The 27989-nt window shown below is 42.0% G+C and overlaps 2 protein-coding genes, 1 long non-coding RNA gene and 1 pseudogene across 4 annotated transcripts; 2 read left to right on the forward strand and 2 right to left on the reverse strand.

Moving 5' to 3' along the window:
* Positions 1-396: 396 nt before the first annotated feature.
* Positions 397-1350, forward strand: Or1e1c (olfactory receptor family 1 subfamily E member 1C). The gene has a single exon (NM_001000025.1). The coding sequence runs from the start codon at positions 397-399 to the stop codon at positions 1348-1350; it is 954 nt and encodes a 317-aa protein (NP_001000025.1).
* A 6451-nt stretch (positions 1351-7801) lies between these two features.
* Positions 7802-26073, reverse strand: LOC103693362 (uncharacterized). Of its 2 annotated transcripts, none has more exons than XR_010055415.1 (4): positions 25931-26073; positions 24984-25161; positions 14760-14816; positions 7802-8030 (listed from the first exon to the last, which is right to left on the reverse strand). It is a non-coding gene; the product is annotated as an uncharacterized LOC103693362 (long non-coding RNA). The 2 variants fall into 2 exon arrangements; XR_594775.4 differs by having other exon boundaries at positions 25541-26073.
* Ly6e-ps1 (lymphocyte antigen 6 family member E, pseudogene 1) lies at positions 12069-26607 on the forward strand (annotated as a pseudogene).
* On the reverse strand, positions 23230-24174 carry Or1e18 (olfactory receptor family 1 subfamily E member 18). The gene has a single exon (NM_001000724.1). It carries the CDS (start codon positions 24172-24174, stop codon positions 23230-23232), a length of 945 nt encoding a protein of 314 aa, NP_001000724.1.
* Positions 26608-27989: the final 1382 nt, after the last annotated feature.

The raw sequence follows: 27989 nt of genomic DNA on the forward strand, positions 1-27989 counted from the left end.
TTGAAGGCTGGAGCTATATTATTACAAGGGTGTTCAGGAAAATGCTCCAGGAAACAGTGATATGGAACACAGTTAGGAAAACAGCCAATTGTAGCTGCTGAGAGTGAATGACCATAGCGTCATCAGGAGACCTGGAGACCACAGAGCTAACCCATAAGTATGTTTTAGATGGAAGTGAAGAGTCAATGTTGTTTCTAATACTAATGGAAAAAAGTGTGCTGGGTGGCTGGAATTAGTCATGGTGTATTTCTGATTGCAGATTCATCTTTCAATGAGAAAATGAGATTAAATGTTCATAGGTACACTGAACACGTTCATAGGTACTTTGTCATGAACACATACTTGCTTTTATTTGGATATTAAAGGTCTTTTTTAATTTTCTCTTAAATATCTTAGATGCAGGGTACTACAGAAAGGAATCAAACTGCTGTCTCCCAGTTCCTCCTCCTGGGCCTGCCCATCCCCATGGAGCACCATCTTCTGTTCTATGCCCTGTTCCTGGCCATGTACCTCACCACTGTTCTAGGGAACCTTCTTATCATCAGCATTATTCACCTGGACTCCCATCTCCACACACCCATGTATTCTTTTCTCAGCAACTTGTCCTTCTCTGATCTCTGCTTTTCCTCTGTCACGATGCCCAAGTTGCTGCAGAGCATGCAGAGCCAAGTTCCATCCATCCCCTATGCAGGCTGCCTGGCACAAATGTACTTTTTCCTGTTTTTTGCAGACCTTGAAAGCTTCCTGCTTGTGGCCATGGCCTATGACCGCTATGTGGCCATCTGCTTCCCCCTTCATTACATGAGCATCATGAGCCCCAAGCTCTGTGTGAGTCTGGTGGTGCTGTCCTGGGTGCTGACCACCTTCCATGCCATGCTGCACACCTTGCTCATGGCCAGATTGTCATTCTGTGAGGATAATGTGATCCCCCACTTTTTCTGTGATATGTCTGCTCTGCTGAAGCTGTCCTGCTCTGACACCCATGTTAATGAGTTGGTGATATTTGTCATGGGAGGCATCATCCTTGTCATTCCATTTGTGCTCATCATTGTGTCCTATGTCCGAATTGTCTCCTCCATTCTCAAGGTCCCATCTGCTCGAGGCATCCGTAAAGCCTTCTCCACCTGTGGCTCCCACCTGTCTGTGGTGTCACTGTTCTATGGGACAGTCATTGGTCTGTACTTATGTCCATCAGCTAATAACTCTACTGTGAAGGAGACTGTCATGGCTATGATGTACACGGTGGTGACTCCCATGCTGAATCCCTTCATCTACAGCCTGAGGAACAGAGACATAAAGGGGGCCCTAATTAGAGTTCTTTGCAAGAAGAAAATTCTTTTCTGCCTATGATGGTAAATATTGGGATTTAAAAATAATGTATTCAGTAATATTTTAACATTGACATATGAGTATTAGTGTATACCCTTTCTTCCCATCATAAAACTCACTTATCAAGTGAAATTATCCAGGGTTTTTCAATTTTAATGTGTCTCCAGAAATAGCACTAGTGTATAGAATAACTGCATCTCACACAATTTGCCAATTAGAGGTTGAGTGTGTCATATACAGCACACCTAGCAATCCATTTCCCAACTGGACAGTGTTTGCAGGGCTCAGAAGAATCTCTAATTAGGTTTGAGTATACCCACTGATTATCATATACACATATGCCTTTCTTTGAGTATGATTTTGTCTGAGACTGTAGTCACAGATAATGCTCTGAATCAAGGTTTGCATCAAGTCTGTGGTCACTTTTCAGTCTAATATAATAGGATCATAGAAAGCCAGATTCTGACAACTTAAGGAAAGTTCAACTCCAATGTGACATGAATGATTCTTTTGACAGTTGGTGCAAATTCCAGGTAGGGTTAGATGTTAACTTACATCTCTCCTCAACAGCTGTACACTAAGTAGTCTTGTGTAGTTGATGGAAAAGTGAGTTCCAATTACTTTCTAGGGCAGTTTTCTTGACCTTGGTCAGCATAATGTAAAATTTTTTAATTAAATTTCTTTTTAAAATTACCATAATTCAGGCATTAATGATATCCTATCTTCCCATGTCAAAACTGACTTGACTTAAATACCCAAGTCTTGTGCTTATTCTTCTTAAAATATTAAACAATTAACTTATGAAATAAAGAAGCATAAATCATATTTGAACCAATAACTCTTAGAAGCAGCTCACAAGAGCTCGCATCTGCATTGCACTGACTCATATGTATAGGCACATAAAACCATTTATACTCATTTTCCTAAACAAAACTTTTCATTGTTGAAAAAGTTCTTTACTCACCAGTTCTCAGAAAACATCCTTCCTTTTTTAATTTTCTCGTTTTTAAAAATATTTTTTATTGGATATTCTATGTATTTACATTTCAAATGTTATTTCCTTCCCCCTCCCATTACCCTTTTCTCCTCCCCCTGCTTCTATGAATATGCTCCCACTCCCACTCATGGACTTCCACCTCAATACCTTGATATTCCCCTACACTAGTGAAATAAGCCTTCACAGGACCAAGGGCTTCTCCTCCTATTGATGCTGGACAATACCATCCTCTGCTACATAGGCGGCTGGAGCCATGGTTCCCTATATGTATACTCATTGGTTGGTGGTTTAGTCCCTGGGAGCTCTGGGGGCTCTGGTTGGTTGAGAGTGTTGTTATTTCTATGGGATCGCAAGCCCCTTCAGTTCCTTCAGTCCCTTTTCTAACTTCTCCACTGGGGTCCGTATGTTTAGTCCAATGGTTAGCTGCAACCATTGTATTAATAAGGCTCTGTATTAATAAGGTTCTGGCAGAGCCTCTCAGGAGACATCCATATCATTTTCCTGTCAGCAAGCATTTCTTGTAATCAGCAATAGTAATTGTGTTTGGTGGCTGCATATGGGATGGATCCCCAGGTGGGGAAGTCTCTGGATGACTTTTTTTTCAGTCCCTGCTTCACTCTTTGTCCCTGTATTCCCTCCCATGAGTATTGTATTCTCCCTTCTAAGAAGGAGTGAAGCATCCACATTTTGGTATTCCTTCTTCTTGGGCTTCATATGGTCTGTGAATTTTTTCATAGGTATTCCAAGCTTTCAGTCTAATATCCACTTAGCAGTGAGTATATACCATGTGTGTTATTTTGTGATTGGGTCACTTCACTCAGGATGATATTTTCTAGTTCCATCCATTTGCCTAAGAATTTCATGAAGTCATTGTTTTTAATAGCTGAGCAGTACTCCATTGTGTAGATGTACCACATTTTCATTATCGATTCCTCTGTTGAAGGCCATCTGGGTTCTTTCCAGCTTCTGGCTATTATAAATAAGGTTGCTATGAACATAGTGGAGCATGTGTCCTTGTTATATCTTGGAGCATCTTTTGGGTGTATGCCCAGGAGTGGTATATCTGGGTCCTCAGGTAGTACTATGTCCACTTTCTGAGGAACCTCCACACTGATTTCCAGAGTGGTTTTGTACCAGCTTGCAATCCCACCAACAATGGAGAAGTGTTCCTCTTTCTTTTGAGTTTTTTTTTTTTATCTTAGCCATTCTGACTGGAGTGAGGTAAAATGTCAGGATTGTTTTGATTTGCATTTCCCTGATGACTAAGGATATTGAACATTTCTTTAGGTGCTTCTCGGCCATTTGAAAATCCTCAGTTAAGAATTCTTTGTTTAGCTCTGTACCCCATTTTTAATAGAATTATTTGATTCTCTGGAGTCTAACTTCTTGAGTTCTTTGTATATATTGGTTATTAGCTCTCTATTGGATGTAGGATTGGTAAAGATCTTTCCCCAATCTGTTGGTTGCTGTTTTTTCCCTATTGATAGTGTCCTTTGCCTTACAGAAGTTTTGCAATTTTATGAGGTCCCATTTGTTGACTCTTGATCTTAGGACATAAGCCATTGGTGTTCTGTTCAGGAAAATTTCCCCCATGTCTATGTGTTCCAGGCTCTTCCTCACTTTCTCCTCTATTAGTTTCAGTGTATCTGTATGTGGAGGTCTCTGATCCACTTGTACTTGGGCTTTGTACAAGGAGAGAAGAATGGGACAATTTGCATTCTTCTACATGCTGACTTCCAGTTGAACCAGCACCATTTGTTGAAAATGCTCTATCTTTTTTCCACTGGATGATTTTAGCTTCTTTGTCAAAGATCATGTAACCATAGGTGTGTGAGTTCATTTCTGGATGTTCAATTCTATTCCATTGATCTACCTGCCTGTTTCTGTATCAATACCATGCAGTTTTTTTATTCCCCTCCCTGCAGTTTTTTTCTTTTTTATCACGATTGCTCTGTAATACAGATTGAGGTCAGGGATGGTGATTCCCCCAGAAGTTCTTTTATCGTTGAGAATAGTTTTTGCTTATACTTTGTTTCTTGGTATTCCAAATACATTTGCAAATTTTTCTTTCTTTATTAAGAATTAAGTTGGGGTTTTGATGGGAATTGCATTGAATCTATAGGCTTTCAGCATGATGGCCATTTTTTACTATATTAATTCTGCCAATCCATGAGCATCAGAGATCTTTCCATCTTCTGAGATATTTTTTGATTTCTTTCTTCAGAGACTTGAAGTTCTTGTCATACACATCTTTCATTTGTTTGGTTAGAGTTACCCCAATTCTTGGTATTTTGTGTTATTTGTGACTATTATACATTATGTTTTGTCCATAATTTCATTCTCAGCCTGTTTATCCTTTGAGTAGAGGAAGGCTATTGATTTGTTTGAATTAATTTTACATCCAGCTACTTTGCTGAAGTTGTTTATCAGGTTTAGAAGTTCTCTGGTGGAATTTTTGAAGTCACTTACATATACTATCATATCATGTGCAAATAGTGTTATTTTGACTTCTTCCTTTCCAATTTGTATCCCTTTGACCTTTTTTTGTTGTCTCTTTACTCTGGCTAGGACTTCAAGTACTATGTTAAATAGGTTGGGAGAGAGTGGGCAGCCTTGTGTAGTCCCTGATTTCAGTGGGATTGCTTCAAGTTTCTCTCCATTTAGTTTGATGTTGGCTACTGGTTTGCTGTATATTGCTTTTAGGTATGGGTCTTAAATTCCTGATCTTTCTAAGACTTATCATTAAGGGGTGTTGAATTTTGTATACGCTGTCTCAGCATCTAATGAGATGATCATGTGGATTTTTTTCTTTGAGTTTGTTTATATAGTGGATTACATTGGTGGAATTTCATATATCGAAACATCCCTGCATCCCTGGAATGAAGCCTACTTGATCATGATGAATGATTGTCTAGATACGTTCTTGGATTTGGTTTGTAAGAATTTTATTGAGTATATTTGCATGGATATTCATAAGGAAAATTGTTCTGAGTTTTCTTTCTTTGTAGGGTCTTTGTTTGGTTTAGGTATACACATAATTATAGCTTCAAAGAACAAATTGGTAGTGTTTCTTCTGTTTCTATTTTGCAGAATACTTGGAGAGTATTAGTATTCAGTCTTCTTTGAAGGTCTGATAGAATTCTGCACTAAACCTATCTGGTCCTGGGTTTTTTTTTTTTTTTTTTTTTTTTTTTTTTTTTTTGGTTGGGAGACTTTTAATGACTGTTTCTGTTTCTCTACAGTTATGGGACTGTTTAGATGGATTATCTAATCCTGATTCAACTTTAGCATCTGATATCTTTCTAGAAAATTGTCCATTTCCTCCATATTTTCCAGTTTTGTTGAGTATAGGCTTTTAAAGTAGAAACTGAGTTTTTTGAACTTCCTCAGTTCCTGTTGTTATGTTTCTCTTTTCATTTCTGATTTTGTTAACTTGGATACTGTTTCTTTGCCCTCTGATTAGTTTGCTTAAGGGTTTATCTCTCTTGTTGATTTTCTCAAAGAACCAGCTTGTGGTTTTGCTGATTCTTTGTATAGTTCTTTTTGTTTCTACATGGTTGATTTTAGCTCTGAGTTTGATTATTTCCTGCTGTGTACTTCTCTTGGGTGTATTTGCTTTTTGTTTTTGTTCTAGAGCTTTTGGGTGTGCTGTCAAGTTGTTAGTGTATGCTCTCTCTAGTTTCTTTTTGGAGGCCCTCAGATCTATGAGTTTTCTTCTTAGCACCGTTTTCACTGTAACCTATAAGTTTGAGTATGTTGTGCCTACATTTTCATTTCTTTAAGGGAGTTATTTATGTTCTTCTTAAAGTCCTCTATCATAATGAAATGTGATTTTAAATCTGAATCTTGCTCTTTCAATATGCTGGGGTATCCAGAACTTGCTGAGGTGGGAGAACTGGGTTCTGATGGTGCCGAATATTCTTGGTTTCTGCTGCTTAGGTTCTTGTGCTTGTTTCTTGCAATCTAGTTCTCTCTGATGTTAATTGGTCTTGCTGGCTCTGACAGGAGCTTTCTCTCCTGTGGGTCTGTGAGCCTTGTATCTTATGAGTGAAAGCACTCCTGGCAGTTCTTCCTATTAGGTTGCAAACCCTTTCAGCTCCTACAGTTCTTGCCCCAATGTCTCCATTTGGAATCTCCATGCTGATGTTTGGCTGTGTACATCCACATCTGTATTGGTCTGGCTCTGGCAGAGCCTCTCAGGGGACAGCTATACTGTGCTCTTGTCAGTAAGCACTTCTTGGCATCAGCAATAGTGTCTGGGTTTGGTGTCAGTAGATTGGTTGGATCCTTAGATGGGGCAGTCTCTGGATGGCCTTTCCTTTAGTTTCTGCTCCACTCTTTGTCCCTGCATTTCCTTTTGACAGGAGGAATTCTGCATTAATACTTTTTGAGGTAGGTGGGTGACCCCATCCCTCAACCAGGGGCCATGTCCATCCACTGGATATGGTCTCTATAGGTTCTACTTCCCCTTTGTTGTGTATTTTGGCTAATATCCTCCCTGTTGGGTACTGGGAATCTTTTGGTCCCTGGCATCTGGGGCTTTCTAGTGGCTACTCCCAGAATCCCCTCCCTCACTGCTACACACCTAGTTTCAAATTCCTGACCCTTTGTACTTCTCCCACATCTCCTCCCACATCTGAACTGCCCCCTTTCCCCTCCCTCTCCTCTCTTTCTCCCAGATCCCTCTCTCCCTCTACTTCTCAGAGATTATTCTCTTCCCCCTTCTGAGTAGGACTGTAGCATCCACATTTTGGTGTGATCTTTTCTCTTTTTGGGTTTCATATGGTCTGTGAGTTGTTTTGTGGGTATTCTGAGCTTCTTTTTGGCTAATGTCCACTTATCAGTGAGTACATACCATGTGTGACTTTTGTGACTGGGTTACCTCACTCAGGATGATATTTTCAAGTTCCATCCATTTGCCTGCAAATTTCATGAATTCATTTTGGGGGGTGGGTTGGGAGGGAGAAAAGGGTTTATTTTAGCTTTCAACTCTCAAGTCACATTCCATCAGTGAGGAAAGCCAGGGCAGGAACTCAAGGAGGAAGCCTGAAGGCAGAAACTGGTACAAGGTCATGAGGCAGTACTGCTTACTGGCTTGCTCTCTTATGGTTTGCTCAGCCTGATTTTCTATGTCATCCAGAATCACCTGCCTGTGTTGGCACTGCCCATAGAGAGCTGGGCTCTTCCACATCATTCTTTTTTTGTGTGTGTGTATACTTTTTATTTACATTTCAAATGTTATTTCCTTTCTCAGTTTCCTAGCCATAAACCCCCTATCCCATCCCCCCTTCTTCTCTGTGTTCCCCCTCCGCAACCATACCTCCTTCTGCCCATCCTCGAGAAGTCATTGTTTTTAATAGCTGAAGTTTTAGTGCAGAATTCTATCAGACCTACAAAGAAGACCTAATACCAATACTTCTCAAAGTATTTCATAAAATAGAAACAGAAGGAATACTATCTAATACATTCTATGAAGTCAGTTACACTAATACATAAACCACACGAAGACCCAATAAAGAAAGAGAACTTCAGACCAATTTTTCTCATGAATTCTGATGCAAAAATGCTCAATAAAATTCTTGCAAACTGATTCCAAGAACAAATAAGAATAATCATTCACCATACTTAAGTAGGCTTCATTCCAGGAATGCAGGGATCGTTCAATATACGGAAATTCATCAATGTAATCCCCTATATAAACCAACTGAAAGAAAAAAGAAAAACCACACAATCATCTCATTAGATGCTGAAAAAGCCTTTGCCATTCATTATTTAATCTTAGCTGCATGAATATCATTGTTTAAGTCTCCAAATTTGGTCCATTTACTTTCTTATTGTTGCCTCTTAAGTGATGGCATTCAAACCATCATTTCATTCTTCTATAATAGTTCACATTGCTGCAGTCCAGATCCCCTCCTGTCCCCCCTTTAACTCTCTGGCTTTACTGAAGCTCTAAGGAATGGAGCTCTTCTTTATCCACCTACCTTTGCTCTTTGCTCTACATTCTACTTCTCAATTCTCATGGCCCACTATGCGTGGTCCACTATAGAAACTGTATACTTCTGTGTGCATATGTGTGATATTTGAATGTATACATATATTAAAAATAGATTAAGATTCATAGCCACATGAAAAGAGCAAAGTTGGACTGGTACTTTACAACATGAACTAACATTTTTCTTGAATGAGTCAAAGACAACATGATTGACATTTGAGCACATATGAGTGACTGAAATGTGGTCTGATTTGAGGAACTGATGTTATATAAAAAGAAGTGAATTTGAGAATAAGATAATAGATTCGCTTTGAATACGATGGATTAATGACATATATTTTCAATCTCATGCTGGTTTTGCAACAGTACACATACAGCCAAAAAAGCTAGGACAATAGAATTCTTAGAATACATTAAAGGAGTAAATTTTCATTACTTTTGATTACTTAATGATTTATAAAGACCATTTTAAATCCTAACTGCATGTATGTAATTTCCTAATGTTCGAATCTTGATTCATTCAATTTTGTTTGTTGTCTTTTTTAATAGTTATTGTTACTGTGCATTAGGATACAACACAATACAACAAAAAACCTCACAAGGAACAGAAAAAAGACTAAATTAACAAAAGATATTTGTGCAATAATGGACACTTTACATTCCAGTTGTTGTTCCTCCTCAGTCTCCCCTCCCATAGTGCCTCATCCCATTCCTCCTGCCCCTTTTCTCTAAGAGGGTGCTCTCCCCCAACCCCTGACAAAGCCTCCCCCTTACAGAGGGCCTCAAGTCTCTTGAAGATTAAGCACATCTTCTCCCACTGAGGCCAGACCAGGCCTTCTATATATGTGCCAGAGGCCTCAGACCAGCCCATGCATGTTTCTGGTTGGTGGCTCAGTCTCTGGGAGTTCCCTAGGGTCTGGATTAGATGACATTGCTGCTCTTCCTATGGGGTAGGTCTCCCTTTCAGCTTCTTCAATCCTTCCCTTAATTCCTCCATAGGGGTCCCCGACTTCATTTCAATGATTGGATGTAAGTATCTGCTTCTGTCTCAGTCAGCTGCTGGTAGGGCCTCTCTCTGAGGATGGCCTTGCCAGGCTCCCCCATGAGATGAATCCCAAGTTGGGACAGTCATTGGTTGGCCTTTCCTTCAGTCTCTTCTCCATTTTTGTTCCTGCAGTTCTTTTAGACAGGGACAATTCTGGGTCAGGAATTCTGTGGGTTAGTAACCCTGTCCTTCCACTTGAGGCCCTATCTACTGGAGGTGGACTCTTCAAGTTCTTTTTCCCCAGTGCTGGGCATTTTGGCTAAGGTCACCCCCAGTGAGTCCTGAGAGTGTCTCACCTCCAGGGTTTCTGGCACTGTCTAGAGGATCCCCCCACTTCCCACTCCCAGAGGCTGCTTATTTCCATTCATTCTCTTGGCCCTCTGGGCTTCTCTCCTGTCCCCTCCCCACTTATCTGATCCTCTTCTCCTCTCCCATCCAAGTCCCTCTCTCTCTGCCTCCCATGATTATTTCCTTCCCCCTTCTAAGTGAAATTGAGGCATCTTCACTTGGGCCTTCCTGCTTGTTACACTTCGTACTGTCTGTCGGTTGTATCCTAGGTGTTCTGTACTTTTTGGTTAATATCCACTTATCAGTGAGTATACACCATGCATGTCCTTTTGGGTCTGAGTTACCTCATTCAGGACGATATTTTCTAGTTCCTTCCATTTGCCTGCAAAATTCATGATGTCCTCATTCTTAATAGCTGAATAGTATTCTTTTGTGTAAATGAATCACATTTTCTGTATCCTTTCTTTGATTGAGGACATCTGGGTTGTGTCCAGCTTCTGGCTATTACAAATAAGGATGCTGTGGACATTGTGGAGCATGTGTCCTTGTGGTACGGTGGGGCATCTTTTGGGTATATGCCCAAGAGTGGTATAGCTGGGTCTTCAGGTGGAACTATTTCCAATTTTCTGAGGAACTGCCAGATTGATTTCAGGAGTGGCTGTACACTTTTTAAAAATATTTTTAAAACAATAACTCAATGCAATACAACTAAGGAGGTAATTAAAAGTGAGATCTCAATCACTAAAAACTCAGAATGGTAGAAAAACTTATATTTGATGTAAAAATTACTGATATGTAAATCTTACGCATCCTTAGTCATTAGGGAAATGCAAATCAAAACAATCCTGAGATTCCACCTCACCCCAGTCAGAGTGGCTAAGATCAAAAGCTCAGGTGACAGAAGATGCTGGTGAGGACGTGGAGAAAGGAACACTCCTCCATTGTTGGTGGGACTGCAAGCTGGTACAACCACTCTGGAAATCAGTCTGGCATTTCCTCATAAAATTGTACATAGTACTACCTGAGGACCCAGCTATACCTCTCTTGGGCAAATACCCAAAAGATGCTTCTACATATAACAAGAACACATGCTCTACTATGTTCATAGCAGCCTTATTTATGGTAAGCAGAAGCTGGAAAGAACCCAGATGTCCTTCAACAGAGGAATAGATACAGAAAATGTGGTACATTTACACAGTGGAGTACTACTCAGCCATAAAAAACAATGACTTTATGAAATTCTTAGACAAATTGTTGGAACTAGAAAACATCATCCTGAGTGAGGTAACTCAGTTACAAAAGAACACACATGGTATGCACTCACTGATAAGTGGATATTAGCCTCAAAGCTCGGAATACCCAGGATAAAATTCACAGATCGTATGAAGCTCAAGAAGAAGGAAGACCAAAATGTGGATGCTTTAGTTCTTAGAAGGGGGAACAAAATACTCACAGGAGGTAGAGGGTGGGAGGGACTTGGGAGGAAGAAAAGAGGAGGAGGGTGAAAAGGTGGGGCAGGATCAGGTATGGGGGAGACGAGGATGATATACAGAGGGTCAGGAATTTGAACAGAGGTGAGTAACAATGGGGAGGGGGATCTGGGGGTAGCCACCAGCAAGTCCTGGATGCCAGGAAAGCAAGAGGCTCCCAGGACCCAACAGGGATGAGATTAGATGAAATGCCTAACAAAGGGGAGGGAGAACTTGTAGAGACCAAATCCAGAGGTTAGGTAAGTCTCCCAGTTGGGGGATGGGGCCACCCACTCATCTCCACATTTTTAACCCAGAATGGCTCCTGTTTAAAGGAGATAAGGGGACAAAGTGTGGAGCAGAGATTGAAAGACCATCCAGAGCCTGCCCCACCTGCGGATGCATCCCATATACAGTCACCAAACCCAGATACTATTGCAATGTCATGAAGTGCTTGCTGACAGGATCATGTCTTTGGAGAGGCTCTGCCAGAGCCTGACAAATACAGAGGTGGATGCTCACACTCTGTCATTGGACTGAGCTCAGGGACTCCAATGGAAGAGTTAGAGTAAGGACTGAAGGAGCCTCATAGGAAGAACAACAATATCAACCAAGGAGACCCCCCCCCCCCAGCTCCCAGGGGCTAAATCACCAACCCAAGAGTACACATGACTCCAGCTGCATATGTAGCAGAGGATGGCATTCTCTGGTGTCAGTAGAAGGAGAGGCCCTTGGTCCTGTGAAGGCTCGATGCCTCAGTGTAGAGGAGTGCCCGGCAGGAAGGTAGGTAGGAGAGGGAAGGCCCTCACAGAAGCAAGGGGAGTGGGGATGGAATAGGGGGCTTCGGGAGGGAAAGCCAGAAACTGGGGAAGGGGATAACAGTTGAAATGTAAATACATAAAATATCCAAAAAAAAAAAAAAAAAAAAGAAAAAAGAAAAAAGAAAGAAAGAAAAGAAAAGAAAAGAAAAAAAGAAAAAAGAAAAAAAGAAAAACTTCCAGGTCAATGAGAACCCTGAATTGTGCTTTGGAAATAGAACATTGGAGGGAAAGTCCAGGGAGTGTAAGGTCAAAAGCAGCATCCCCTACAAAGAAGAATTTATTGAAATGGCTTAGCGTGATGCGAATGGACAAATGAAATGGCGAGAGAACTGGGCTGAGTTAGGGCAACTCGTCAGTAGGAACCAATGAGCTGTAAGACAGAAAGTAAAGATTCAGAAAACGAACACCCTCACCCTTCTGAGGACCCATTTCTAGTGATACAACACATGCGGGTTTGGGGGCTGTTGGAATCGGGTTTCTGTCAGGATAGGTAGGCGAGTAGGAAGTAGCAGTAGGGTGGAAAGTACTTTGGTTCAGGCAGGGCGCAAGGTCCGAATGAGAGACTTAGGTCATCCAGGGAATAAGAATCTGGGAGCAAGAGGCAGAGACAGAAAACGACAGACTACAGCAGGAGAGGGTAGTCACGTGTCCCGAGAACTCACGATCAGCTCATACACATCTTTGGGTAAGTGATATTTTATTGTAGAAAACAGAAGATGCTAAGTCTGAATCTCATTCTACATACAGATGTTGGAAAATATGCCCCAGGTAAGTGTGACACACAAAGACTCAGGGATGCACAGCTGCTTAGTCTCAAAAAGAAAATCCCCAGTCAGAAAAAAAAAAATGTTTGCTTAAGTCAAAATCGCTATTAGTCGAAAATAGCTATATTTGCCTAAAGTCTCCTGATCCTTCTTAGTCTGCTTAATGTATGAAATTTCGGGTGATTTTAGTTTGCTGAGATAGATTTTACTAAGCTGTCTTCCAATCGTTTGCTGTAATTGTTTAAAAGTATTAAGTGTCTTTGTCTACTTAAAGTGCTAGAGGATGAAAGTGCTAGAGGACGTGAGAGAGAGGCATGGGCGACCACCTCTTAATTTCAGGCCTGATTTTTAAGTTGGGAGACTTCTCAGAGATGACTGATCCAGCTACAGGAAAATGCAGATTTGAGGTTAAACTGTTGGATGAAATATAGTGCATTTCATTGGGGGAATCTGTAAAGGTAGAGTGAGATGCTGACTGGGCAGATAGAAGTTTGTGAGGCAAGCCGTAAACTGCGTGTTATGGGACTCCAATGTTTTAAAAATTTTAATATGCACTTGATGTTTGTCCCAGTAATAATTCAGTTACACTTTGAAGTACTTTTCAAAAAGGAATCTTGTTCTGATTAAAATACTAGTAGCTGTTTTAAAGCTAAGAGGAGGTAAAATCTAGCATGGTACTTTGCAAAAGCCTGCTAGGTTCCTGCAATTAGTACTTGGTAGGGCCGATAAAACTACAGTGCCTAGCACTACTGCCACCTAGTGGCAATCTCCAGTAGTGCGTGGTAATTAAAATGCAGTGAACACAGGGGTCGGGTTCTCCCCTGGGCTTATATAGTTTGACCACTTGTAGAGCGATCTAACTTATTAAGTTGCACCTTCAACATTATTAAGTTTACTTAAGGAATCAGCCTATAGATATCTCTTTGTGAATTTTTTATGAGAATGTTGAAGATTTTGTTCGTTATAGTTACTATTCAAAATAGCTCAATTGAGGCTATCGTCTTAAGTAAATGATATATTGAAACTAAAAAAAGATTTATGGCAAGAAAAACATGATATATGGCCATATTTCAGCCTCATTAAGTAACAAGTTAAGTGCCTATTAAGATACCACTTTTCTTTATCAAAAGAGAAATAACCAATATTAACCAAACTAAACCAAAGCCAAAGCCAAACCAAACCAAACCAAACCAAACCAAAAAGAACAAAAACTTGCTATAAGCATTAAAGAAGGCGATGTCTTCAAAATTGTTTGTGGGAAATTAAATTGAAAAATTTGCAAAATGTTCAGTTTACAGAAAGTTTCAGGATATATTAGTATAAAGAACAATTTTATCCAATTTTATACTAATTATAGTAATTTCATCTATTGGTCACATTCTCCCTCATTTGCTTTTCTCACAGGACTTAGTGTACACTTCCTGGAAATAGGGATTTTTTTTTTATAAGTCTGTAGTATGACTATTGCTTTGCTGGGTTAACATTGATGCAATACTTTCTAATTGGCTACCATTTTGTAATTTTATAAATAGAGCGAATACCTTTAGTATTAAATTTTCACTTTTCAGTACAGAATTGACGCTAAGATCAGTATTTACATGTAGATTTAACTTTTACCTGCCTTTAATCTGGAACGTTCTCAAAGTCCTCAGATATCTTGTATGACTTTGACATCTTTGAAGTGTTTGGTGCCTTGTGCCTGCATAGTATTCCTCAATGTTAAACCTTACTGAACGTCCTTAGATGTGATGCTTGGTCTTAATTAAGCCGGTAACTCTGAGAGACCCATGAAATCCTTTCCCCCTTCACAGGTAATGTTCATTTCTCTACTCTGTCTAGGGTGGTATGGTTTCTTCACTGAGTAACTCTTCCTTGTGGAAAACCAGAGAAAGTTTCCCCATTCTTGGAACAATTATCCTCAGACGTAGCGCTCTTGTTATTTCAATATTGGCCTTCCGTGATGGGCTGGCAACACCAGTCTTCATGACAGTTGATCCTTGGCATTCTATTGTAAGCAAGAACACTCCCATCTCCTTTTGTCTGTTCCTTACCTCATTTTTCCACCATTGCTGCTCTAGTAGAATTATCTTCAAAATACATCATTTATGCTAAAAATAAAGGAAAATAAAAAGTGAAAAAGAAAATGTTATGCTAACAAATAAGAATAAGTAATAAACACAAACAGGACTTCTTATAACTAGAAACAAGGTTGAATTTAAGGAACATAGCAGAATATATATATTATAATAAAGGAGATGGACAGTGGCCTCACAGGAGTAGATTAATACAGTGGTTACCAGATGCCATGAAGAGTGTGGGGAAGGAGGGATGTAAGGAGATGGTGAGTAGGTACAGGCGTGCAGCTGGGTAAGTGGGAGCCTTTCAGATGCTGCATAGCACGGTTGGAGTAATACTGTTGGCAAGAATTCATTGCTTATTTTAAAATGACTGGAAGAGAGGTATTTGAATGTTACCTATACAAAGATGCTAAACGCCCGAGATAAAGGGTACAGCAGCAATGCTGACTCGATCATTACACAGCGTATGCTTGTTTTGGAATCTCATACTCTGCACCAACACTATATATTCTGTGGGTATTTGAAAGAGATTCTTTTAGAGTAAGGAGAGAACATTGATATGCTAATACATTTAAAAGAGGAATGAATGATGAGAACATTTGATGTAGACAAGATAGGTCAATGGAGTAAGATATCCTCAGAAAGACTTGTACAATGAAAATGTTAAGACACTGAAAAAAGGAACCGAGGATACCAAAAGATGGAGATCCCTCCAATGCTCATGGACTCGTAGGATTAATCTCATGACCGTGGCCATCTTATCAAAAGCAATCTGTAGACTCAATGCGACACCCATCAAATTCTAGTGGAATTCTCCATAGAAACTGGAAAAATATTAAATTTCATTTAGAAACACAATATCAAGGTATCCCAAACAGCAAAGATTGCAAAAGCTATAGGTTGTGCATGTCTCCATGGAAACAGCATCTTCCAGACACAACAGGATTGATGCACAGAGACTGTGGCAGCATGAACAATATTCCCCTCCCCCAGATTCAAACCAGACAAAATCACAGTACCGAGAAGGGAAAATGGACACAAAGTCCCACCCCTATCCAAGAAGCTACTTGCAATTGATACCTGTCGGGAAAGGGAAATCAGTTTTCTCCAGTGGAGTGTCACTGGGTATATCAACCATATTCCCAGGTAAGCCCCATGCCCAGTAGTAGTTGACCAACCCAAAGGAGACTCCATTGTTGTTGTTTTTGTTGTTGTTTTTGTTGTTGTTTTTGTTGTTGTTGTTGTGTGCCTGTGCTTTTGGCTATGTTTTGGTATTTTTTATTTTATAGATTTTCTTCCCTTTTAGTTGTTTTGAATTTTGTTTTTTTTTGTTATATATGTGTGTGTGTATAAAAGGGGGACATAAAATTGTGTTGAGAGGGTAAGGAGGTGTATTGGATCTGGGAGGAATTAGGAGATGGCTAAAATATAATTAAAACATGTTATATAAAATAAAAATAAAAATAAATTTTGTTTATGATCAGAAGAGTTGAGAAAAAACAAAATATACATGAAAACAAAACAGGTATGTGGTAATTAATACAAAGAAAAAGGGACTGGAGAAATGGCTCAGGGTAAGAGTACTAGCTGCTCTTCCAGAAGACCCACGTTTCATTTCCAGCACACACATGATGGTTTACAAAAATTTGCAACTCCAGGCCCAGGAGATCATATGCTCTCCTGTCCTTCATTAACACTGCATGGACAGTGCACACATATATATGCAGGCAAGAGAGCCACATACACAAAATAATAATAAAGGTTAAAAAATTTAAGAATGAATAAAATCCAAGATTTATTCAGAAATAGCACATAGAAGACATTAGAAGATGGAAGGATGAGAAACTTGGATGTTATCATTGACTTAGGATTTTGGAGGACAATTTAAAGCAGAACTCAGGATAAACATAAAATTCTGGGGCCACTTAAGATGTAAGAAATGGAGGTCACTAAAATAGTAGCTCTAATATATGCTTTTTTAGGGTCACCCAGCAGAAGCAAAATAGAAAAACAGCCATGTTCTCAAACATAATTTCTGTCTTCAACTACAGAGACTACTCTTTACATGTTGAACAATGGTTGTTCTATGCCTTGATAAACTCTCAAATGGCGGTCGACACCTCTGTCTCCTGCATGGGATACGTGTCGACCCGGAGATCCCCGTAATAGATCTTCGTAATAAACCTCGCCTTTGCTTATTACATCCAAAATGGTCTCTGTGTGTCTGGGGTCCGCGATTTCCCGCGACTTTAGAAAGGGTCTCTCTTCGGGGATCTTTCATTTGGGGGCTCATCCGGGATCAGTGTTTCCTGGGGCGCACCATCCTGAGACTCGAGCTAGGATCTTTCATTTGGGGGCTCATCCGGGATCAGTGTTTCCTGGGGCGCACCATCCTGAGACTCGAGCTAGGATCTTTCATTTGGGGGCTCGTCCGGGATCTTCGAGACTACCCCAGACTCCGAAGACCCCTTGGAGGTGAGTTGGATGTTTTCCTGAGTGTTTCTGTGTGAGCGGCGCCGCATTTGTCAGTCTGTGTCTGTCTCTGTTTTGGTTCCGCCGTGTGTTCGTGTGTGTCTCAGTACCAGTCTGTGTTAAGAGAGTGGATGTGGAATCCCACTCAGTGTTGCCTCCTAAGAGTGGATGTGGAATCCCACTCAGTGTTGCCTCCTAAGAGTGGATGTGGAATCCCACTCTGTAGGAGAGGAGAGTGGATGTGGAATCCCACTCTGTGCAGCTGCCTTTGCAATTTGTAAGGATCCTCTGGCTGCGGAAGGGTGGATGCCCAGAGTCAGCAAGCTGCAGCCCCTGGAAGACGTTCCACGGGTGGAGAACAGTCGGGAGAGCCCGGCTGTGGGCAGTCAGGAGGACCTGACTGTGGTTTTCTGGAACAAAGGAGACGGAGTGCTCCTTTTACCTAGGCAGGAGCGGACGAAAAATCCCACTCCGTTGGAGGTCGCATTCGTCTGCCTATTTAAGTATAGGTGCGGACAAGTGTGCTTGGACTTGTTAGTGTCTGTTGTCTGTATTCTGTTTCTGCGTTTGGTGTTCTTTTTCTTTGCCATGGGGCAGACTGTGATAACCCCTTTGTGTTTGATGGTGGACCATTGGGCGGATGTTAGGGCAAGAGGACACTCTGGAATTCTGTTGGTAGGTAGAATCAGATGGTCCATCTCAACCCAGAAGCAGCTACGGTTAAGCTGCAGTTTGGGCCAGGTACTGAAGGTACCAGGCATCTGTGGAAATTGGTTATAAGATGCTTTGTCTTGGTCTTTGTCTGGTTTGTTTTCTGTGGTATTGTCGAGTGTTTGTTTGTGGTTTTTTTTTTTGGCTTTTGTTTCGTTTTTGGACTTTGGACAGACGACTGTGTTTAAAATCTTGGACTGATGACTGTATTTGAAATCATGAAACTGTTTGCTTTGTTCGTCAAAGAGTTTTACTTGGCCCTCTTGGTGCTTAAGTTAAAAGTTGAAAATAATTTGCTTGAGAGAAATTGTTTTCTGCCAGGAGTTTTATCTTTCTCTCTTGAGCCTCCTCCCCAAGGAGAGATGCCCCAGGTTGGGGGGCAGAGAAGCCCCTACAATAGTTTCAAAAAGAATCTACAACCAACTGTGAAGAACTTTGTTTTGCCAGTCAAAATTTAGAATTCAGGCTTTGGCGGTGGCCAAGGTCAGGATTAATGTTTTCTTTTCCATGGGCCTTTAGCCCACTGAGACAGTTTGGTAAAGGACTGCTACTAAAGTCCTGAAAGCCCCAGGTGAACTGGTTACAATTCTTTTGTCAGCTGCTTAGTATCTAGCACCCAGGTTCTAACCATCTCTCCATCCTTTTATTATTAGTTGTTACTAGAAGCCTAGTGTCATTTGGAGGCTGGTTCACTTGAGAGGCAAAGCCACCAAGCTGACACTGAAGAGAGGTACTCCTTAAGGGAAAATCTAAGTCCAGAGAGACATCCGGTAACAGATAGGCTGCCCCTCTGCTCGCCTTTCTGTTTCATAGACAAAGCTTGTGTTTATTTTTACAATGGCCTTTTTGTCCAAAAAAGGCCTCCTGGTTTAGCTGTGTGACTAAATGCTATTTGTCCTCTTCAGTGGACCTCTATTCTCTAGATTCCCTTCTTGTTTTCTCACCATCCCACTTGAGATGCTTGTTAGTAACTGTTACAGGTCTTCTTTACCACTGAGGAAAGACAGAATCCTACTAGAGGCCAGAAAGAATGTTCCAGACATGGATGGAAGGCCCTCACTCCTGACCTTTGACTTCAATACCCGTGAAGGTAGGGAGTGCTCTGGGTCTGCCCCAGGCTCCAAGGGTGGGTCTCCTAGGGGCTGGAAAATGCCCCACCAATCTGGCTAAGATAAGGAAAGGATATGAAGAGAAAGTTACAGAAATTTGAAGGGTTAAGCTAAGTTGCTGAGAGTTAGTATAAGTTGTAGAGAAAGTAAGGTTGAAAGAGAAAAGAAGGTAAAAAGAGCAGGAAGCTAAAAGAGACAAAAAGAAGAGGAAGCTAGAGAGCTAAAGAGAGATAAAAGACAAGAGAGGAACATATACAGGCCACAGTAGTTAGGGAGCCTAGGAAGATAGTACCTGGCAACAGAAGAGAATTCCTGGCTAAAGATCAGTGTGCCTAATGCAAAGAAAAAGGACACTGTGTCAGGGACTGCCCAAGAAAGAACAAGAGGGGCCACTGGAGAGCCTCTTGGTCCTAGAGTGCTGGCTATGCACAGAGATAGAAGGGAAGCCCGCCCAGTTGTTTTGTGGATACAGGAACCCAATGCTCTGTGCTCCTATGCCCCCCCCCCAGTGGGCCAATATCCAAAGACCTTGAGTACAGGGGGCTACTGACAACAAACAATACTTATGGACTACCCGAAGAACAGTGGACCTTGGCGTGGGCCGGGTAACCCACTACTTCATGGTCATCCCTGACTGCCCTTGCTCATGAGAAATTTGCTTTCCAAAATGGCTTGCGTGGGCTGAAATGGCTGAGTGCGGTCATGTGTATGCATATCTGCAAACTGTGTATGTGGAACTTAAGACCTGTCTCAGTGCATCAGTACCTGATGCTGAGAGATGTGTGGCTTAGTGCTGTTCTGCCTGGAACACACTGTTCTTGCCATCCGGGCACTAACAATTATCACCCAATCCAGGACTTAAACTATGATAGAGTGGCTGATGTTTTGCCTTTGAATAGAATGTCCCAAAAGATGGGACCACTGGTCAGCTGCCATGGACTAGATTTTCCACTGGTTGGGGACAATCTGGTCACCTTGCTGCCCAATCCTGACCTGGAGCCACTGCAACATGAATGTCAAGCACTGGCAGAAGCCCATGGGTGGAGGAAAGACCTCTGCGACTGGTTGATTGACCCCTGCTGAAAGCCGAGGCTACCTTGTCTACAGACGGGAACAGTTCTCTTCATGAAGGTCAGAGATAAGTGGGTGCTGCCATGCTGGACAACACAATGTCATCTGGGATGGCTGAACCTCAACCCCCCAGCACATCAGCACCACAGATGTCTTTGCCATCTCTTGGATGCCCTGGTGAAGCCAACAACTGTGAGTACTATTCATTGCTCAGGATATCAGGACGGAAGAGATTCAGTGGCATGGGGCAGTAACAAAGCAGATAAAGTGGCTTGGGAAATGGCTATGCAGGAGCCTATCCTGGTTACAGGCCTGCAAGAGACAGCCACTGGGAACTGGGATTGGACTAAGGGATGGCCTCACTTAGAATGTACAACAGAAGAAAAGGCCCAAATTGCCTAAATGAAAAAAAGACAATGGCACACTTGAGGGAAAACTATATTCCTCAGAGAACAAAGAAAAGACTCACTTTGCCAAATACAGAAGTGGACTCATTTAGGAGATAAAAAGTTTGTCCAAGTAGTTAAGTGTATGTAATAGACTTTAAGATTTTAGCCAGAGAGGCAGTAAAAAGTATAAGGTATGTCAATAAGTGAATGCTTAGCAAGCAAACAGGGCAAAGAGACCTAGAGAGTTTAGTGAAAAGTCGAAGTGAACTTCACTGAGATAAAACCAGAAAAATATGATCACAAGTATCTCCTAGTGCTTGTAGATACTTATTCAGGAATAGATAGAAGCTTTCCTCACCAAATGAGAGACGGCCTCTACAATCATCAAGAAGATACTGGAAGAAATCTTCCCCAGGTCTGGAATGCCCAAGGTAATCTGGTCAGACAACGGCCCTACTTTCGTTGCCAAGGTAAGCCAGGGTGTGGCCAAGTATTTAGAGGTCGATTGGAAATTACATTGTATTTACAGACCTCAAAGTTCAGGACAGATAGAGTAAATAAATAAAACTCTAAAAGAGACCCTGACCAAATTGACCATGGAGACTGGCGCAGACTGGGTGGCACTCCTTCCTTCTTGCTCTCTTCAGAGCAAGAAATACCTCTTCCAGATTCAGCCTTACCCCCTTTGAGATCTTATATGGGGCCTCAGCTCCTCTGACTGTATTAGATGATGTTACTAAACCAACATGTCATAGTAATAATGATTTGTATGCCAGGCTACAAGACCTACAGGTGATACAGAAAGAAGTCTGGTCACAGCTGGCAGCAGCCTATGCCCCGGGGACCCCCAAGACATCTCATCAGTTCCAGGTCGGAGACTCGGCTACATACGATGGCACCGAACCCAGATACTCGAACCTCACTGGAAAGGACCATACCTGGTGCTGCTGTCCACCCTGACAGCCATCAATTCTCAGCCCTCACCAGCCATGTACTAGCTGTTGGGGCTGAGAGCTGAGACCTAGAGGGACACTCAGCATGTTTGCCCTGGGTTCCATCGAGATAGGTATAGAGATAGGCTTGATTTCTATTACAAATGATGTAACATTGCATATGTTAGTACTCCTAACACTTCTTGGGACTGTGCCTCAGGGATCACAATCTGTATAAGTTTAGAAGTTCTAAAAGCTAGTCATGACCTTGGTGTGTAGGTTTAGATAGTGTCCAGATTGGAATCCTGATGCTAAAGACTTAGTAAGACAAAAAAAAAAAAGAGTTGAGAATTACTTAAGGCTATCTAGGTGCTGCAAGGGCAGCACAAGGACATCTGCCGTTGCCCTGCAATGCAAGGCTTATAGAGAATTCAGAACTGCCATTGACTCAGATATAAAGAGTGAAAGGCTTTTTAGCTGACCTCCAAGAATACCTAACCTCCCTCTCAGAGGTAGTCCTTCAGAATAGGAGAAGATTAGACCTGATATTCCTTAAAGGAGTCTGTGTGCTACTCTTAAAGAAGAATGTTGCTTCTATGCAGACCACTCAGGAGTAATTAAAGACTCCATGAATAAACTTAAGAGAAAGGTTAGACAAAAGACAGACAGAGAAGTGCATCAGGGATGGTTCGAGAGCTCGTTTAGTAGATCTCCTTGGATGACTACTCTGATATCTTCCCTTATGGGACCCTTCTTAGTTTTGCTTCTGCTTCTGATTATAGGTCCATGTGTGTTAAAGAAACTAGTTAATAGGTTTGACTCCTACAAAAAGATAGAGACGCTCAACAAGGGTGGTTTGAGTCTTGGTTCACTCGGTCTCCCTGGATGACTACCCTACTCTCTGCTATATGGCTGGGCCATTACTAATAATTTTATTGGTTTTAGTTTTTGGACCCTGCATGACAAACAGGTTAATTGCTTTTGTTAAAAATCGAGTGGGTGCTGTGTGATTGATGGTTCTGAGACAACAGTACCAGTCAGTTAGGACAACTGGTGAGACCAAATATGAGACTTGATATCAAAATTCTAAGATTAGCATTACTTAGTAGAAGAAGAGGGCAATGAAAGGAAAATTATACAGATTTAAGGTTTAAAAATATGAAGTTAAAAGAGTAAGTTTCAAAATTCACAAACTCAGGGCTAAACACTGTGAAAAGCAAGTCCAGGCAGCCCCGCCCTGCCGCTAGGACTAACAGACCATAAAGATAAAGAAAAGGAATGTAGGAACCAGCCCGAGTTATCAGGACTGACCCAAACCATCTGGCAGAAAGGCTCCTCCCCCAGCTTAGTCAGAGTCCTTCAAACCCTGATACGCCCCTAGCTTCTAAAATCCTGTACGGTCCAGTCAATACATACTCTCCTGCTGTGCTGTAATCTCACTGCCATGTTTAAATGAGCCAATCACTTATAGCCGCGCCAGAAATTAGCCAATTGTGTGTAACCGCGCCAACCCCCCTAGCCTTCCCTATATAAACCCCTATCTTTTGAGCTTTCGGGTTGACACCTCTGTCTCCTGCACAGGATACATGTCGACCCGGAGATCCCCGTAATAGATCTCCGTAATAAACCTCACCTTTGCTTATTACATCCAAAAAAAAAAAAAAAAGAATCTCAAATGGCAATGAGAAAATCTGATATAATATCACCAAGTTAGTACAGTCTATTGAGTGAAAAATTTGAAAATTATCAAGTGCAACTATCATAGACAGAAGGTAATTTTCTTTTTACAAAGGACTCTTATCAGTGCCTCTTTCATGTCTCTGTTCCTCAGGCTGTAGATGAAGGGGTTCAGCATGGGGGTCACCACTGTGTACATCATGGCCATGACAGTCTCCTTCACAGTAGAGTTATTAGCTGACGGACATAAGTAGAGACCAATGATTGTCCCATAGAACAGTGACACCACAGACAGATGGGAGCCGCAGGTGGAGAAGATCTTGTGGATGCCTCGGACAGAAGGGACTTTAAGAATGGAGGCGACAACTCGTGCATAAGATACAATGATGAGCACAAATGGAATGACAATAACAAGCCCTCCCATGACAAATATCACCAACTCATTAACATGCGTGTCAGAGCAGGACAGTTTCAATAAAGGAGATATATCACAGAAAAAGTGGGGGATCATATTGTCCGCACAGAATGACAATCTGGCCATGAGCAGGGTGTGCAGCATGGCATGGAAGGTGGTCAGCACCCAGGACAGCACCACCAGACTCACACAGAGCTTGGGGCTCATGATGCTCATGTAATGAAGGGGGAAGCAGATGGCCACATAGCGGTCATAGGCCATGGCCACAAGCAGGAAGCTCTCAAGGTCTGCAAAATACAGGTAAAAGTATAATTGTGTCAGGCAGCCTGCAAAGGGGATGGATGGAACTTGGCTCTGCATGTTCTGCAACAACTTGGGCATCGTAACAGAGGAAAAGCAGAGATCAGAGAAGGACAAGTTGCTGAGAAACAAGTACATGGGTGTGTGGAGATGGGAGTCCAGGTGAATGAGGATGATGATGATGAGGTTCCCCAGGACAGTGGTGAGGTACATGGACAGGAACAGGGCGTAGAACACGTGCTGGTGCTCTGAGGGGATGGGCAGGCCCAGGAGAAGGAACTGGGAGATCACAGTTTGGTTCTCTTCTGTCATAATCTTTTTCCTGCACCTCTAGAGAAAAATGACATAGATCCTTGGGAATATAAATAATAGTAAGCAGATTTCTAGGCTCTTTGTCTATTATTCATTTTAAACTATTTGATCTCATAACCATAATTATAAATTTATGATCTTGGCAATCACTGATGACCTCTTTTTAACCTTTTTATATGGTTCTTTATCATGTCATTTCCTAAATACATTTAGCCATTTGCTTCTGAGATCAAAATACTTTAGTTTCTTGTTTTACATGGCCATCCTAGGCAGCTCTAAGTAGATCATTTATCTTAGTGTCTCTTAGACATCAATGGTTCTAAAGATTCTGAAACTTTACTTTAATAATCACACACACACACACACACACACACACACACACACACACACACACACACACACACACACACAGTGGCTTACATTTCCATCTGAAACCCAGTTGTTAAAGTCCATGTAACCTTTAGAACTCTATCTTGTGTTTCAGTAGTTACTGTCTCTTGGCTACATCACAGGCACGTCAAGTCCAGCAGACCCAAGTGACACCTATGATCCCACTCTGCTCTTCCCCAGTGTGTCCCCACTCTGCTCTTCCCCAGTGTGTCCCCACTCTGCTCTCAGCTTTGTAAGGTGTCATTTAGGAACTGATGAATTCAATGTCTGCAAGCCCTGGATCAACTCAGAAATCTGTCAGTTTTATTTTTTTCCCTGCACTTCACCTTTCCACATCAGACAGTCATTGCCTCCACACTACACTCCTGGACTAGGCTGGCAGCTAGATGCTACCAAGGATGTGTTCATGAATCACAAACCTCCAGCCTGTTGGTGATCTCCAGGACCTAAGGTTTCAGCATTATCTTCAGGGCCGTTTCACCCAGAGCAGGCTTCTTTGTCTGGGGAACCTTCAGCTGATGTCTGCCACTTCCAGCATGAGGATCTTCTTGCTTGTGCTGCTGGCAGCCCTTCTGGACATGGTGCAAGTCCATTCTCCTGCACCAACCAGGAGAGCAATATAAACTGCCTGTGGCCAGTTGCATGCAAGGACACAGACAATTACTGTATCATATTATCTGCTACTACCCACTTTGGGAATGCCAGCCTTGGCTACACCCTGAATAAGGGCTGCTCCCAGATGTGCCCCAATGTAAACACCAATATCAACTTTGGTGTAGTATCCGTGAATAGCTACTGCTGCCAAAGCTCCTTCTGCAATTCCAGCAAAGCTGGCCATCTTAGGCAGCTCTAAGTAGATCATATATCTTAGTGTCTCTTAGATATCAATGGTCCTAAAGATTCTGAAACTTTAATAATCACACACACACACACACACACACACACACACACACACACACACACACCAATGACTTACATTGCCCTCTGAAACCCAGTCGTGAAAGTCTGTGTAACCTTTAGAACTCTATCTTGTGTTTCAGTAGTTACTGTCTCTTGGCTACGTCACAGGCATGACTTTGTGCCAGTGTCCCACTACTGGGCCCTGGACTCCTGTTCAGCTTGTTGTCTCTGCTGCAGCTGAGACCCTGACCACTCCCATGTGTTCTCCATATCCCTCCAGCTCAGGAAGAAAAGTCCAGCTTCTTTCAGGTCCTAGGGGACCTAGGTATCTTTAACTCTTCCTGGGTGTGTCTAGTTCCCCTCCACACTCTCTCAGCATCAGGGCTAAGTACCAAATTCATCTATATCTGCTGTGTTGAAATGGTACTAGCAACTCTTGTTTCCAGAGCCAATCCTATAACCTCACTTGAGGAACCAGGAAAGGGGTGAAGATCTCCTTGGAATCTCAAGAGTATCAGGGCCAGCACTGAATCCAGTGGCCACATTGACAAGGATGTCTAACTCAAATGAATGTACATCTGTGTGTTCAGTGTATCCATGTGTGAATGAAGCCACATGGATTCTGGAATGGGCAAAGAGAACCTGAAAGATTCTAGAGCAGAAGGCCTGTGTCTCCACCGAAACCTCTTCCCTTGGTATTATTCAGGAGGCTGCCCATGGAGGGCAGCCACCCCTCCAGATGAAGGCTCCCAACCCCAGATCCAGTTGAGTCCCTACCTGCCCTCTCTGCCCACTGCTGGCTTCCTGTTGCTCTTCTAGTGTCTCAAACAAACTGTTTCTACCCATTCCAAAAACAAAAAACAAACAAACAAACAAAAAAAACCAAAAAAACCCCCCAAATGTTTAAGTCTTATTTTGAGTAAATTAATGTGAGGTGTCTCCAGAAATCAGGGAGACCTAATATTATTAACATTTCTCTTACTCAACCCAACTTTCAGTAATATCCAAATTTCTTATGTTCCCAAATGACAACTTATTACCTGAGTTGTGCCGCACCTGTGTGCAGCTCTACACCAATGCTAGCTTTAAAAGTCACAATTTCTTGCTTTCAGTGTTCTACACTTGCTGTTTCTCTTGCCTACAATTTCCTCCCCTTGTTGGCCCCTTTACCTATGCTATCTCTACTTATCTTTTATGGAGATTACACGTTAGTTGCTAATCAAAATTTCTACACTTAAGTTCTGTTACTATGCTCTCACCAAATCCTAGGTTCCTTCCACATGACCCAGTGCCCCTGATCATGCTACCATGCTCTCACCAAATCCTAGGTTCCATCCACATGATCAAGTGCCCCTGATCATGCTACCATGCTCTCACCAAATCCTAGGTTCCGTCCACATGATCCAGTGCCCCTTATCATGCTTCATGTACACTTTCTGTCAGACTGCACTACGTGCAGGAGAGGCCATGTCCTTCTTCACCTTGCAGCAGGGCCAGCACATGGCATGGTGCTTGTGAATGACCAGGGTTCATAAATGTTTGTGGGTTGTGCTTCATTCTGAGACAGGTTTCTTAAAGGTTACAGTCCACTGCTGAAGGAGAACTAATATCCACACCAAGTCTTTCCCTAGGGCTGGGTGCGATGGTACATATCTTTAATACTAGTGCTCTGGGAGCAGAGGCAGGCAGTTCTGTGTGGTGTTGAGGCTAGTCCGGTCTACACAGAGTCCCAGGCCAGCCAGGGTAGCACAGCATGGCCCTTCCTCAAAACATAATTTCCCATATTCCTAACCTCTAGTCTCAGTCATTTGGCTAATGATCTAATCTTGACACTTGTTGATGTGACTAATGCTATTATATTTATAAACAAATATATGGGATATCTGATATGCTGCTCTGTCCAATAATGCTGATGACTCAAAATAAAATTTTTTATGCTTTATTCTACAATAATTCATGTCACGACTAACTTATGTATGAATTGGACTAGGCTCTGGCACTGATTCTGGTGAAATACTAGTTCTAATGTTGTTAAGAATGTAGCATTCAGGGGGTTGGGGATTTAGCTCAGTGGTAGAGCGCTTGCCTAGGAAGCGCAAGGCCCTGGGTTCGGTCCCCAGCTCTGAAAAGAAAAAAGAACCAAAAAAAAAAAAAGAATGTAGCATTCAGTGTCACTAGTATTTGGAACAGTAGACTTGAAGTAGAGAAAAATACCTGCTGTAATGTGATGAGCCTCATGCAGTCACTTGAAGGGAAGAGAAAAGACTGCAATCTCGTGAATAAAAATTCTGCCCCCAGAAGCCTTGTGCTTGAATGTGCAATCTCTACTCAGCCTAAGGACTCATCTGCTGACTTGTCTTGCAGACATCTATTGATTATAACTACCATGTTGTCTTAAAACAACTTCCCAGCCCAAGAAAGACACACTCACAGACACACACACACACGGACACACATACACACACACACAAACACACACACAGAGACACACACAGACACACTCACAGACACACACAGACACACAC

The sequence above is a fragment of the Rattus norvegicus genome, chromosome 10 (genome assembly GCF_036323735.1).
Source record: "Rattus norvegicus strain BN/NHsdMcwi chromosome 10, GRCr8, whole genome shotgun sequence".
NCBI lineage: Eukaryota > Metazoa > Chordata > Mammalia > Rodentia > Muridae > Rattus > Rattus norvegicus.